Source organism: Alligator sinensis, unplaced genomic scaffold (genome assembly GCF_000455745.1).
Source record: "Alligator sinensis unplaced genomic scaffold, ASM45574v1 scaffold13_1, whole genome shotgun sequence".
Lineage (NCBI taxonomy): Eukaryota > Metazoa > Chordata > Crocodylia > Alligatoridae > Alligator > Alligator sinensis.
Genome location: NW_005841909.1, coordinates 2,413,244 through 2,426,812, shown reverse-complemented (window position 1 = coordinate 2,426,812; position 13,569 = coordinate 2,413,244). Strand labels below are relative to the sequence as shown.

Sequence of the window (13,569 nt, the reverse complement as noted above, 5' to 3'; positions counted from 1 at the left end):
TGCTAACATTTATATGCTCTAACTACATGACTTGATCAATAAATGAAAGGCATAGCTGCCTTCCATTGTGCTTGCAAACTCAGAGCCTGAGTTGAGGTCTGTTTCAAAACTCAGCTATTTCAGTTACAGTAGTTGAGTTCTGACCATAAGGATATAGACAGATGTAACAGTCGTAGTCGTATCAAAGTCTATAAGCAGGGACCTATTTAATTCACAGTTTCATGGATTTCATGGTTTCAGCAAAATCCAGGATTGTCCGCAAAATCTACAAAAACCCCCCCACCCTTAATAAAAATAAAATGCTTGCTCCCCAGTGGGAGCCAGCAGTCCTTGCTGCCGAGACAGGGAGGTGCCAGTCAGTGCTGAGAGGCATGGCTACACCAAGTGCAGCCAGCATCAAGGTGGCGGCCACCCCCTTGCCCTTCCTCCCCCCAGGCCTCCCTGCCAGTCAGTGCCAAGGGGCGGGGCTGCCACAAAATGACTGTAGAATTAGAAACTTATGTCGCAATCAACTCCCAAAATTGGTAAACATCGTTTAGGTAGACCCCTAGATACAAGCTATGACAAAGGAGCTGCATGATTCTTTAGCAGATCTATAGCCGGACCACTCTGTCTTTAACCGTGCTTCTTTCAGGGTCAGTGTTAGAGCCATTTAGCTAATTTTATCGCTATGGGGTCACACAATAGTAACTGTTAGATTGTAACAGCTGCTGCATACTCCTGAGCAGCAGTTGTCCTTCCCTTTTCAAAGCAGCTAAAAAGTATGTTTATCCTGACCCTTTCATGTATTTACTTATCTTTACCTTCAGGTCATGTTCCTCGGGGAGCTAGAAGAGATCTTGGACGTGATTGAACCTTCACAGTTCGTCAAAATTCAAGAGCCCTTGTTTAAACAAATTGCCAAGTGTGTGTCCAGCCCTCACTTTCAGGTCTGGAAGACCAGTAATTTATCTTGTTTTTTTATCTACATACTTCCCGAGATCCTATATATGTGCAATATCGGATGCCAAGAACCGACTTTGTACCAGAACACATTTGCTCTCGGTGTATCTGCAGACTTCCGTGTAAAAGTCTGTTACAGCAGCAGTCCCTCAACTCTGGGATTTTGAAATGTGGAAGGAGGGAAAGCCTTTCCCATGGGGTTTTCTCTGATACCCACTTAAAGGAGGCTTTAAGCCACAATTGGGCTTTCCTGACTATAAACTCCACCAAGGACTGAGCCCTTGCATAGACCGTTCTGAGGGATTGCGTTAAGCTGCCTTGGCCTCTCTCTGCGTCCTATGGCAGGCAGCATTGCTTACAGTCACTGCAGTGCTGTGCTCTTTGACTTGGTTCCCAGTGCACTGTCTGTGCTGAGACTTGTGAAGGATTCTTGGAAGAGAGTCTTCTGACTCTCTCTTCTGTAGTTCCTTTGCTGGTGGATTCTGCCTGGCAGCTCCAAGGCTTCAAGAGCCCCTTTTCCCTGTTCCAGCCCCTTATATGTTATGAGGGCTAGAATGGGGGAGAGGATCTTGCCTCAAATGATTTAGGAACCAGGTCATGCCAGTTACTGAGCATATCCATACTCTTGGTTGTCTCTGCCTTCTCTGGAAGTCAAAGCTTGGAGCACTCCATGTTGTGCTCTGTGTCTGCCATGCGTTTAGGTGTCAATCATTTTTTTAACTAGGTGAAAGTTTGCAAGGAACTCAAGCACAGAATGTTTGTACCTTAATTTTAACATTAATCTTATTTTAAATATACTTGGAAGACTATTTTACTAGGGCTGTGTAAAGCTTCAGTTGCTGATTTGCTTTGGTGGAGATTTGGCCCATTCGGCGGCCGAATCTCTGAATCCAGATTGAATCAGGAGGCCCTTTAATCTCTCTGAACGAAATTGGAATCCTCCGCATCGATTCAGAGAGATTCAACAATTCGGCCGTAGACATGGCTTTATATGTTTTTTCTACATACCTCGAGGTACTAGAAGTGGCTTGTGAATGCTGCGATGTTGGCGCGAATGGAGCATCTCACAGGAGCGTCGGGGGGGCCCACATGCTCAGCAGCAGACCCGAAAGTGGACTGGAAGTACTTCTGGTCCACCTCTGGGTCCACCACCGAGCACGTGAGGGTCCCACCCCCATGCTCCTGTGGGATGCTCCATCCGCCCCAACATCTCAGCATTCACGAGCCACTCCTGGTACCTCGAGGTATGTAGAGAAAACAAAGCTGTGTCTATGGCCGAATCGCCTATTCTCTGAATCAGAATTGAATCTTCAGGTTCGGATTCGGCCAAATAGAATCGAGACAGTGATCTGAATCAACTAATCAAATTACTGTCTGACAAATTGGGCAAAGTCTAAATCGAATGTGGACTGCTTCACACACCCCGTATCTTACATTAGTGTAAGTTATACAACTGATTAAAACGGCAGTTACATTATAGAAATAATACTCTTTCACTAATTTGTTCTGGCACAGTATATTTTGTGGCTTGTTATTACTTTAAAATATTACATGTTATGTCAGTCCCTGAACATTTTCTAATTGGTTTATTCTTCTCAAAGGTGGCAGAAAGAGCACTGTATTATTGGAATAATGAATACATCATGAGTTTAATAGAGGAGAACTCCAATGTTATACTTCCTATCATGTTTTCCAGTCTTTATAGGATTTCCAAAGAACACTGGAATCCGTAAGTTTTGGAGCCTTTCCACTTCTTAAAATGTCTTTTTTTTTTTTTAACTTGGGAAAATTCATATAAAGAAAATAATGAAGAGATAAATTCTGAGTTGGCAAAAGCAGGTGCCGTTTGGTTAAAGCCAGTGAAATTTTAACCACAGCGTAACTTGGCTTAGAAAATGCAGTTCAAAAAAGCCTGAATTTTATGTAACAAAAGCAAAGTAGATATTTTTATGATAGAATATATAGGAGCAACGACTGCAAGTAACCTTATCCTCTTTTAAAACCTTGTGTTTATTATACATTATAACTATAAAGTAATAGAAATGAGATATTTACCAAGGAAGGCTATCAAGCACCAAGAATTTCTGATGCTCTGTTAATGCAGTTATGCCCTAAACCTGCTCACTGAATTGGACCATAAATTACCCAGGAAACACCACTTGGTCATAATAAATCGTTGTAGGTACATAATTCTTATAACAAGTATTCTTCAACAGCAACATTCTTCTAAAGATGCACATACTTTTCCAGATTCAGTTTCTTTTACATAAATGTAATCAAATGTCATAAATCCAAATTAAATTACCCTATGTGATATCCAGGTTATTTACTATTATTCTAAAAACTCTCTGCTCTCAAAACTACTACCACACACTATTTTAAGAATATATTTGGCTCTTCACATGATCAAGAAAATGCAACTCTTCAGTTAATCTGAATTTTATATTTTATAAGGAAGTTAATAGAAAGTTTTCATGAAACTATTCCGCACACATCTCATCTGTTTGCTACCTGGCTTGCAAAGCATGTCTAGGGTTTGGTGGATACAATACAGGTTTCCCTTGCTTTATGTGGGTTTTATATGTGCAAATTTGCTCTTGTGTGATGACCCTTTTTATACCAAAAATTAATTATATGCGAGGTAAATTTACTGTTATGCCATCGATGTGGTGGAAGCTCGCAGCCAGCTGCTGTGTGCAGTGCATTGTGGGAGTGATGCACACCAAAATATAGTCTCCTGTGTGGATGTTCCAGTTCTTGAATCTTTGCTCAATTACCCCCGGCCCCACCCCACCTGTGTTGGAGGGTGATGAGAGCTCCGTGCCTGTTGATTCTCCTGTGGATGTTACCCTGCCTGTACCTTCTACTAGTGATGGTGGAGTCTGACCCTGAAGACTCTTCACCACCCTCTCTTCACACCAGCTAAACATTCACCGCCACCCTGTGCTTGTGTGTACTGTTTGCTGTTGGTGAACACCAAAATTGTCTTGGAGAAGGAGTAGAAATGGGTCTGGTGGTCAGTACAGTCAAGGTCTTGGAACGTATCGCTATTTGTTACATTGTAAAGTGGGTTCCCTTTATGCGAATTAGAGTTATGCACCATTTTCCAGGAACACATGTACAGCATGAGGCGGGGTATATGTTTAGGGGCTAATGTTTTAGTTTACTACAGTTTTTAGTAACTCAGGCCTATATTATGCACCAATCTGCTGTGTTGTCTAGCTTCTCTTATTTTTGTCTTCAAGTTTTTGCTGATACTTTTTTCTATGAACCATCCACATTTGATTATTGCATTTCAGTTACGTCAACTAGATTAATTATTTTAGTTGTTTGGTTGCATTCAGAATTGTTGAACTTATAGTGAAAAGTCTGCAGATATATGTGTTTAACTGCCTTGAAAGTGGTTTAACTATTGTTTGCTCCATTTAACCAATAAAAAGTGATGAAAAGCCTGATTTTTGCCTTATACAAGTACATAAATCAACTTCTATAAAGTCAAAGGAATTACATCATCATAGCTGAAAGAATAGAATCGGCTCCATTAATTCCATTAAGAAAAGTTGGGGTAAAAGGAGTTATTTTTGGTTTCTCCTATTTCATCTGACACTAATAGACGTCTTTTCTTTGTCTTTTCATTTCATGTTTCAGGGCTATTGTGGCTTTAGTCTACAATGTGTTGAAGGCATTTATGGAAATGAACAGCACCATGTTTGATGAGCTGACAGCCACTTACAAGTCAGATCGTCAGCGGTAACTTTTTAAAGCTTTTTTGTCAGCTGTGCATATGGCCTGCTGCTTATTGTTTTCCTTACACTTTGCTGGAATTGCATAATTTCACACATAATTGATTGCAATGCCTCATTTTTTTTTCCTGCATGCTCATTAGCCTTGTCCTTGCAAAATACCAGATAATATCATGTACAGGTGGTTGTTTTCCCCTTATGAAATACAGTACCCGTTGCGTAGCTTGTGAATCCACATTCCTCACAGAACTCCTTTTTGCTCCACATTCCAAAAGACTTAAACATATCAAGATCTTCAGTAATAAAGAAAACGCAAGGGTTTAAAGATATCACTTTGCTTAAAGACTTTAAAAAGATCACATCAGAGGCTAAAAGGGAGACATAAGGGAGAACCACAACATGGGACTCATTCAGAGAGCTTGCTTTATCCTAGATATGGTCTTAAAGCAGAGAGGCACCTCTCAGCCCTTTCATTTTTTTTCTTATTGAAAGATCTTGCTATATCTGAGTCCTTTAGAGTGCAGGATCCAATAGAGGCACCATTCATACAATCATTAGTTGCACCCTGGTAAAATGTGTTTTGTCTATATTTAATTTTCATATTGCAATTATAGTGCATCATCTTTTGTCTAAAATTTCAGCTTATCCAAAGCGGCAGGTGAAAAAAATGAGGAAACTTCGGGAACTCCGACTCGTTTAAGTCGTGCCTTTTGTGTGACTCAGGGTTCCCACAAGCAAAGCGAAGGGTACTGTATGTCATCAAACCTTGTTAGGTTAGTATAGCCTCTGGAGGCACTTGGAGGCCATGATATATTATTGAATGACCAGACTCATAGTTCACCATCCACTTGTTTTGCTTTGATTTTAGAGATGCAAACATGAAGTTTTATATTTACAGTCTGTAACTGATGAATTGGTTAGATGAAATAATTAATAATAATTTTATTTCTGAAGACTTGGGTTTAAAACTGCACTAAGTCACAAGAGACTTGATTGTTTCTTTGTAGGCCCTAATAGATGAGCCTTAATTTATCAGATAGACCAATCAGGTGATGCAGTCATTTTATATTTTGTAATCAGTGAGACCAGAGAATTCTAAAACAAGGAGTTAGATCCATCAAGGTGGTAAGAAGCCACTGCTGCTAGTGAAGTGAGTTGTTGCTTGAAGTGCTCTCCACACATCCCACACAAGGCTCTCAGCAGAGGATGTGACTTGCATTAATCAAGCTGTGTGAAGAATTTTCCTAGCATATGCTTGATGCTTGCATTAAGTTAATGCTTGCATCTAACTTAAATAGGGCTGGTGCTGATCCTTTTACTACATTTATTTACAAAATGCTATTTTAAAGTAAAGTGTAAGTGTATCATGAAATGTATACAATGGAATATATAACTTAAATATTAAACCTTTTTTAATATTCACAATTAAACAGTCACTGTTTTCTGCGACACCATTAGGTTTCTCTGTTAAACATGGCATAGTGTTCAAACATCTTGATGTGCTGATGTAAGTGCATTAGTATTTGTAGGGTGTCATGTAGTCAAAAGTGGCAAAGAGTTCAAAAAATAACATTACTTAATATGGAAAACTTATGAATGAAATTCCAAGGTAAAACACGCCCCCCAAATGGAAGAGATGAATTGTTGTCTTTATTGGGATTATCCACTTACATACATCTTCATAGAATCAGGGCCTCAGAATAGAAATAAGTGATAATACACGTCCATTGGGTGCCTTATTAGAACAACATTTATAAAAATAAAAGCAGTATGGTTGTTATAAGACAGCTTCACAGAGCAGTTTTCAGAGCAGTTTTCAGTATCAATGAGGATAAGTGTTCAAACATGTGTGAATTAAGAAGGAAGGAGATAAACTACTGGACTGCTTTTAGTAAGAGGACCATGTGGAGTACAAGGATTAGATGATAGTTATCAGGTAAGTTGTAGGTCATTTCACCTTTTCTTATGGTTTATTTTGAATATTTTTTGTATGTAATAGAAATAGAAATTAAGGATAAAATAGATGCTCAAGAAAAAACTTTATTCATGAATTGTTGTGTGTATGTATTATGGTCACAGTGATTCCAGAAAAAATAGATATATAACTAGATGAGCCAAAATAACTGCTCTATGACCAAATATTTGCAGTCTGCATGAAGCAAGATGAATAAGAGTAAAACTTTGAAATCACTGGAAATTTTTTAGAAACATTGGCAGGCAAGTTAAGATTCAGCATCCTTAGCGCTCAGTCATTCATGTGCTGTAAGGTGACTAAAAAAAGAGATGGGAAGTTCTCTGCATCTTGTAGCATCAGCAGCAACCAGCAGCAGAGACGGCACTTTGAGACAGTAATGAACTTAAGAAATTCCTACGTTAGTTGTTTAATTCCATCAAATCCTCCAGGGCAATCTGTTCAGGCAGTGACTGCACAGATTATTTTTAGGGATATGGCTGGATGAAAGAAACAAAAGCATAGACTGATGTTTCAGATCCTGCAAGTTGACTTGAGCTAGCTGATGCCTGCACGCAAGTGGAGCAGTACTAAAGTCAGTCTACTCCTAAAATAGTAATGGAAGACTCGTTCTGGAAAATAGGGTGACTTTTACATTATGGAATGCAAGAGAGAAAAGACGTCTGTATTAACTCCATACACAAAGTTGAAAATTATTGAATAGAACTTGGCCCCAAAAGTTTGTGTTATTTGTAAATGTTATACACTTGATTCAGAAAAAATATTTTAAAATAATTCGAGTGCATTTTAAGTAAGTTTATAAGATGGCTGACTGTACTTTAAAAAGTTGTTTAGCCTTAGATTGTAAATATCTTTATAATTAATAAAGATATTTTAGCCTTTAGCTTAAATTTTATTCTGTTTTCTATTTCTGTATTTTTCAGTTGTTGTAATGTATGCAACAAAACCCAGAAATTGTGGGCTAAAAAAACCAAAACAAAACCAAAAATAAGTAGGAAAAATGTGTGAACATTGGGAAAATTAGTGCTGGTAGTTTGCATCAGAGTAATTTTTTTGAGAAATGTTATATATTTCCTGGCTGTTAACACTTCATTTTATTTCATCTGCCAGTGAGAAGAAGAAGGAAAAGGAACGTGAAGAACTTTGGAAAAAACTGGAGGATTTGGAATTAAAGCGAGGTCTTAGACGTGATGGAATTATTCCAACTTAACAAAAGAAACAAAACAACATTATTAACCTGTGGAGTCACACATTTATGTAGTAGAAGATGGAGCAACAGTTTTCTGTATTGTGCAACTTTACAGTAGATTTCACATTTGTTTCATTATTACAACAGCACTGTATATACCTGTCTCTAAGTAAAGGAATAATAAGGACTTTAATCCAAAGTTTGGACAGCAGATGGACTTCTCAGAACTTTGCAAACATAATAATTGTTTTAACCCTTCTTTAAAACCAGTCTTCAAAGATCTGTTGATGAAAATTGCTATGTCAGAATTCCATTGTCAGGACTTTGTTCTTTATTTATCATTAGCAGAGAGTATGATACAACTTTCAGATGTGAACAATCTTAAATTTAGCTTGTCTTTCTGCTAAACTGTTAAATGTATTTATAGTAAAAGAGAAAAAAAAAGACTGTCATTTCCTTATGAGTTTCTGTAACATCCTCCTTCTCTGGATAACTTTACTGTAATTTTGACATTTTTTTTTCCTTTTGCACATCTTCATGAGTTGAATGTCCATGCAGATCAGGGCCATGGAAAATATAGGTCCCTAATAAAGTTTTGTTTACTGGTGCAAACATTTTCTAGTACCAGTCAAGCACTGGTGCTCCTTTGATTTGAACATTGAGTAAACACAAAGAGGTGATCAACATAGGGGAAGGGGATTTTGGATTCATGCATCAATTTATCGCAAATCTAAACTAGTCTCGAATCCTTTGAAAATGGGCAGTGGTAACACGTACAGAGTTCAGTACCTAACCAGTATTAGCGACATGCTATTGGACATACATACTAGAGCTGTTACTAATAGGTAAATTATTACAAGATCTACGGTTTTTTTTTGGACCGTGTTGAAATAATAACGACAAACGCTAAACAGTACAAGCCTGAAATTGGTTTCAAGCGGTCATGGATCTAATTGGGAAAAGAGTTGAGCAAACAGTTTGGACTGTTTGGAGTTGTTGCCTTACTTTTTAATATGTATTTATAAAGTATTCCAGCAAAAGAGGATGTAGCCTCTGAAAAACATACTCTAGTGATTTTTTGTGACTCTAGTACTATTACTCATCGCAGCACCAGCCCTTTGGTTTTAGCTGGAAAGGATTCTGGATAATATACTTCCTGCATTCTGAACTGGATGCTCATTCCTAACTACTGTATTTGTTACCAAAAGTGGTTCTAGAAATGCTACTGAAAAAAAAATTCTGGAAATCCTAATGTCCTGAGTATTAATAATAAAGTTTAAAATGCTTTTATATCAAAGGTGCATTGTGACCAAATTGTTTAAAACAAAACAACAAGAAAAAGAGCACTGTATTATAAGTATACATTATTGGCTATCTACTTTGTACTTAAAAGTGGAATCTTACATCTTTGGTAGGTAAAATGCTGATAAGACTTATGTACAGTATATATTTAGCTAATGCAGTTGCATTATTATATACCGAAAGGTATGTGTTTCAGGATTTTTCTCCAGGATGCTTTTGAACTGTTATAGATGTATGACAACAGTGAGTTGATAATCCTAAACCATCAGTCCAGCAGTATTTACAGTATAAAGCTGACTTGGTGTTCTTGAGTCTTTGTGATAGTTGCAAACATGAATTTTATGACCTGTTGCCATTGATAGAAATACAATATAAATACAAGCTTATATATTTTTCTTCCTACCATTTAAACATACAGTAGAATTTGAGGTCTTACTGTTTCCAAGTGCAAAAAAAAAGGGGGGGGGGGGGGGGAGGAAAGAAAAAGGTTCAATTGCCAGATTACAGACTGTTTCAGGATTATCAGGTCACAGTTTGTATACTTGGGTCTGCACATATGGATGTTGTAAACTGAACAACTTTGTAAAATCTTGACGCTGTTAATTCTGGAAAAAGCAGAAGTAAACTAGTCATGAAGCACCAAACACAACATGGTTTAATGGGATTAATATAAGCTTCTTTTAAATATGGACTGGGACTCTGTGTGAATTTGGCAAATACTGTCATAGGTGAAACGTTTTATTTTCAAAGTGCTGGAGCAAAGGTGCAAGCTTAAATACTGAAGACTAAATAAATTTATAACAAATACTGTCCCTTTAGCCCTGTGGTTTTGACAGTCTTTTGTTTTTAATTTGAATTAGAGTTAAAATTGATAATGTGAATTTTACCTTTGAAGTTAACATGCGTTCTGAGAGGGCAGAGAGACATATGCCTGGCTAGACTGAGAAATTTTCAAAAACTAAGCTATTATGGAAGAAAGAAATCTCAATGATTCCATGTTTTCTACCTGATGGGAATGAAATAGAACAATGTGAAATTAGAAAAGGTACCTTGTCCTGTACTTAGAGATGAGGTGAGTGTTGACTGTTCATGGATATTCTTAACTTCAGCGTGACCTCCTGGTATTAATCATACAAAACTAACGAGAACCTAGCTGGTTGCAATATTGTGTTACCTCTAATGTGGGGAGAATGGGGAATATCTAAACTTTATAGATGATATATCACTTCCAAGAAGGAATATTTCTTTAAATTGAATGAGACAATGTGATATTAGTCACATGACTAAAAAGCTGATGTAATCTTAAATTGCACTGTGTGATGTACTTAAAGGAGCACTTGTCACAGTAGTACAACAGCACCCATACGATCCACTGTTGGCTGCAACCCAGATGCAATATTCTGCCGTGTTCCATGTGCAAGACTCCCATGAGCAACAGTTGGAGTTTTATGCAAAGATGAAGGCAGTATATGGGCCCAAGTTGATTGTGATCCGTGCATCTATTTAATTAAGCTTTTATTTGCTTCATGATTTCCAGAAACTACCTTTTTTGTTGTTGAATGTCTTTCACAGACTGCTAGCACTGTAGTTGATGGGTGGTCGCTCATCTCCTGTGCCATATTGGTTTCAGGTGATTAAATGTTATCAGGTAAAAGTTTTTAAAAAACAAAAAAAACAACAAAAAACTCCCCCCATCCCCCTACATGTTTGTTACTAGGGCATTGCTTCAGGCCATGGGGGTACAATGGTTGTAAAGTAAAGTTCCTCTTAGGTACTTTTAATTGAGCACATGTTGCTTTCTTCATCTTGCAAGTTTCCCTTATGGTTTTCTTTTCATTGCTTTTGAGTGTTTTTGTGTCTCTTCCAAATATTTGAGTGCTTTAAAAAAATACTCTAATGCTATTGGAGTATTCACAGGCAGGGTTATAGTAAATTAATCTTGGCTTTGTTAACATAAATAGAAGGATTTAATTTATTTTTATCTCCTTCTATATATGGAAAATTCTAGGATGTATAGCCAAGAAAATTGCTTGAGAGTTGCAGCAGCTGTACTTGTATAGTACATGTATAAGTATTGCCTCAGGCTCTCTTACACTATGGAAAAAGAAAATATATTAGAAGCTTTAAAAGCTTTTTTTTATTATTGTTTTGTGGAAAAGGAGACAGGGAAAACTGGATAGATTCTCCCTTCCAAAAATATATCCTGTTGTTAATTGGGTGTGTAGAACTGGCTAAGAATTTTTTTTTTTTTTTCAAATGCTGCATCACAAAGTAACAGTCCTCTAACAAAATAAAGGTGACAACATACATGATCAACAAATGTTTTTATTTGCACATGAATATTTTATTTTTGTATTTTGGCTCACCTGCTTCCCAGATCAGATATGGAATGAGCCACAAATTAGGTTTTCTAGGTGGTGTTGGCAGTGAGTTTTATATTCCCCAATATTGCATTTTCAAAGCCTGTAAAAGGATTGTGTATTTTGAGCAAAACAGCTCATTTTTTAATTTAAAAGAAGGTTTTATGCAGCGTTGCTTCCTGTCGACAGAAGCTGCGGCATTTGTTTAAGAGAAACAGACACTCTTTTTATCATGACCTCTCTGGATTCAGGTTTTGTTGGGGTTGTTTTTGGATCACTTATTGTAAATAAGATGTAATCATAACCTCATGTCTCCATGAGGATTTTTCAAATATAAATAGTACCAATACATTTCTTATTGTTGTCCTATTTTTGATTGTAGTATAAAGAATGACTTGTCATGCTTTTTGTTTAAATTAGCATTAGATTCATAGATGTCTTGATATTTTAGCATTTCATTGTTTAAGCTGGAGAGGGCAGCAGACATTCATCCCCTCCCTCCCCCTCCCCATAGGAAAGCTCTGGTCCATTGCTGTTTTTAAACTTAGAAACTATCTGTGGGTCAGGGGAATAAAATGAAACATTTTTTTTTTATATGTGAAAAGTTGCATATGAAAATATATAGACTGGTCTAACCAGACTGTGAAAAAGTCTTCTACTTTACATCAAAGTAATAATACAAGGAAAACAGAATCTTCCACCTTCGGGGTAAAGCAGGTCTTAAACACATGGATTCAAAATGTTGTTCTTTGGAAATGAGTTACTTTCTTAAAAATGGTATCAACAAAACAAACTCAATGGTGCTCCCAGCTATAAATGTGTAACCTTCCTCTGGCACGTGTGCAAGAGGCTTCTGTACTGTGGGTGCATCTCAATAAAGAAGCAATGAAGTGTTTCCTAGGTGGTTGGCTTTTCTTTTTTCCCTGCCCCCTTCCCCTCAGTCTAAATTCCACATACCATTTTTCAGCCCTGTTTCTCCAGCCATCAGATACCGTTTCTTGTGCAAGTTAAATATTAGGGTACCTCCGTGATGGAAAAATGTGGAGCTGGTAGTTTAACGTTCCCTGGTTCTGTCAAAGTTTCCATTATAAACTTTTGTATTGCAGTGGTAGTGGTGTTCCCTTGTTTTGCAGCCACAGCCAAGACCAAAGGGGAGCAAAAGACAGGGCACATGGGACAGCGGCTATTACCTCTGCACTCTTGCTTCTTCTCAACCCACCTTAAGCTCTGCAGATGGGGAAAAAGCAAGGTTGATTGCTCTTTGTAGTATCATTCTACTCGTGCCATCCCTGCCTCTACTCTGCATCCCTGTCCTGCTCGCTTTCCCCACCCTGAGACTGCGGTTTCACAAGGGGGTGGGGGGTGCCATTGGTACATGGCTCCTACAGAAGAGGAGGTAGTATGGAGGCACAGTGATCTACAAATGGCATTCAGCTTGTCTGATCCATTGGATTGTGTAGATAGCCCTGTAAAGAACAGGTAAGCCTATTAATATACATGGAAAGATCATTTGCCTGGTAACTTGCGGTTGAAATAAATTGTGTATTTAAGAAAGATCTGTGAACGGAAGATTGCAAATCTCTAGATGAATTGTGCCTCTGATTAATTAATTTCACTGTTCAAAATCAGCACCTTATTACCTGTCCAAATATGTCTTGCTTTAACTTCCAGCCATTGAGATTTTTTTTTGTCTTTTTCAGTTAGATCAAAGAGGCCTTGACTATCAGCAATCCCCTTATGTAGTATTTCCAGCCTGAGACCAAATTACTTCTTAACCTTCTAGTGGATAAACTAAATGGATGTAGTTCCTTTCAGTCTTTCACTGTGGGGTAGGTATTCTGTCTTCTGTAGGCTTTCCAGTCCACATCTTTTAAAAAAAAAAAAAAAAAAAAAAAAAAAAAAAAAAAAAAAGAAAGAAAAATCTGTACCAAGTTAGTCCTCAAACAGGACTTCTGTCAATGTTCTGAAGATGGACAATAATTAAGGGGGCAGGGGATATTTAAAAATAGTTCCCTAACATTTGCAATACTAGTACCACGGTTACTTTCTAACTCCCTCTAC

The 13,569-nt window shown here is 37.6% G+C and overlaps 1 protein-coding gene across 6 annotated transcripts in view; it reads left to right on the top strand.

The window, feature by feature from the left end:
• PPP2R5E (protein phosphatase 2 regulatory subunit B'epsilon) overlaps nucleotides 1–12,524 on the top strand; it is a 108,581-nt gene extending 96,057 nt beyond the window's left edge. For 2 of the 6 annotated variants that reach the window (XM_014517445.2, XM_025197940.1), the window contains exons 11-15: nucleotides 810–929; nucleotides 2,544–2,671; nucleotides 4,591–4,692; nucleotides 5,327–5,458; nucleotides 7,768–12,513. In XM_014517445.2, the coding sequence (XP_014372931.1) occupies nucleotides 810–929; nucleotides 2,544–2,671; nucleotides 4,591–4,692; nucleotides 5,327–5,458; nucleotides 7,768–7,867 (582 nt within the window). In that variant the 3' untranslated portion in view covers nucleotides 7,868–12,513. Of the gene's footprint in view, nucleotides 1–809; nucleotides 930–2,543; nucleotides 2,672–4,590; nucleotides 4,693–5,326; nucleotides 6,622–7,767 lie in introns of all 6 variants that reach the window. The other 4 variants (XR_003092853.1, XM_025197939.1, XM_006018667.3 and 1 more) reach the window with 4 other exon arrangements.
• The last annotated feature ends 1,045 nt before the right edge of the window (nucleotides 12,525–13,569 follow it).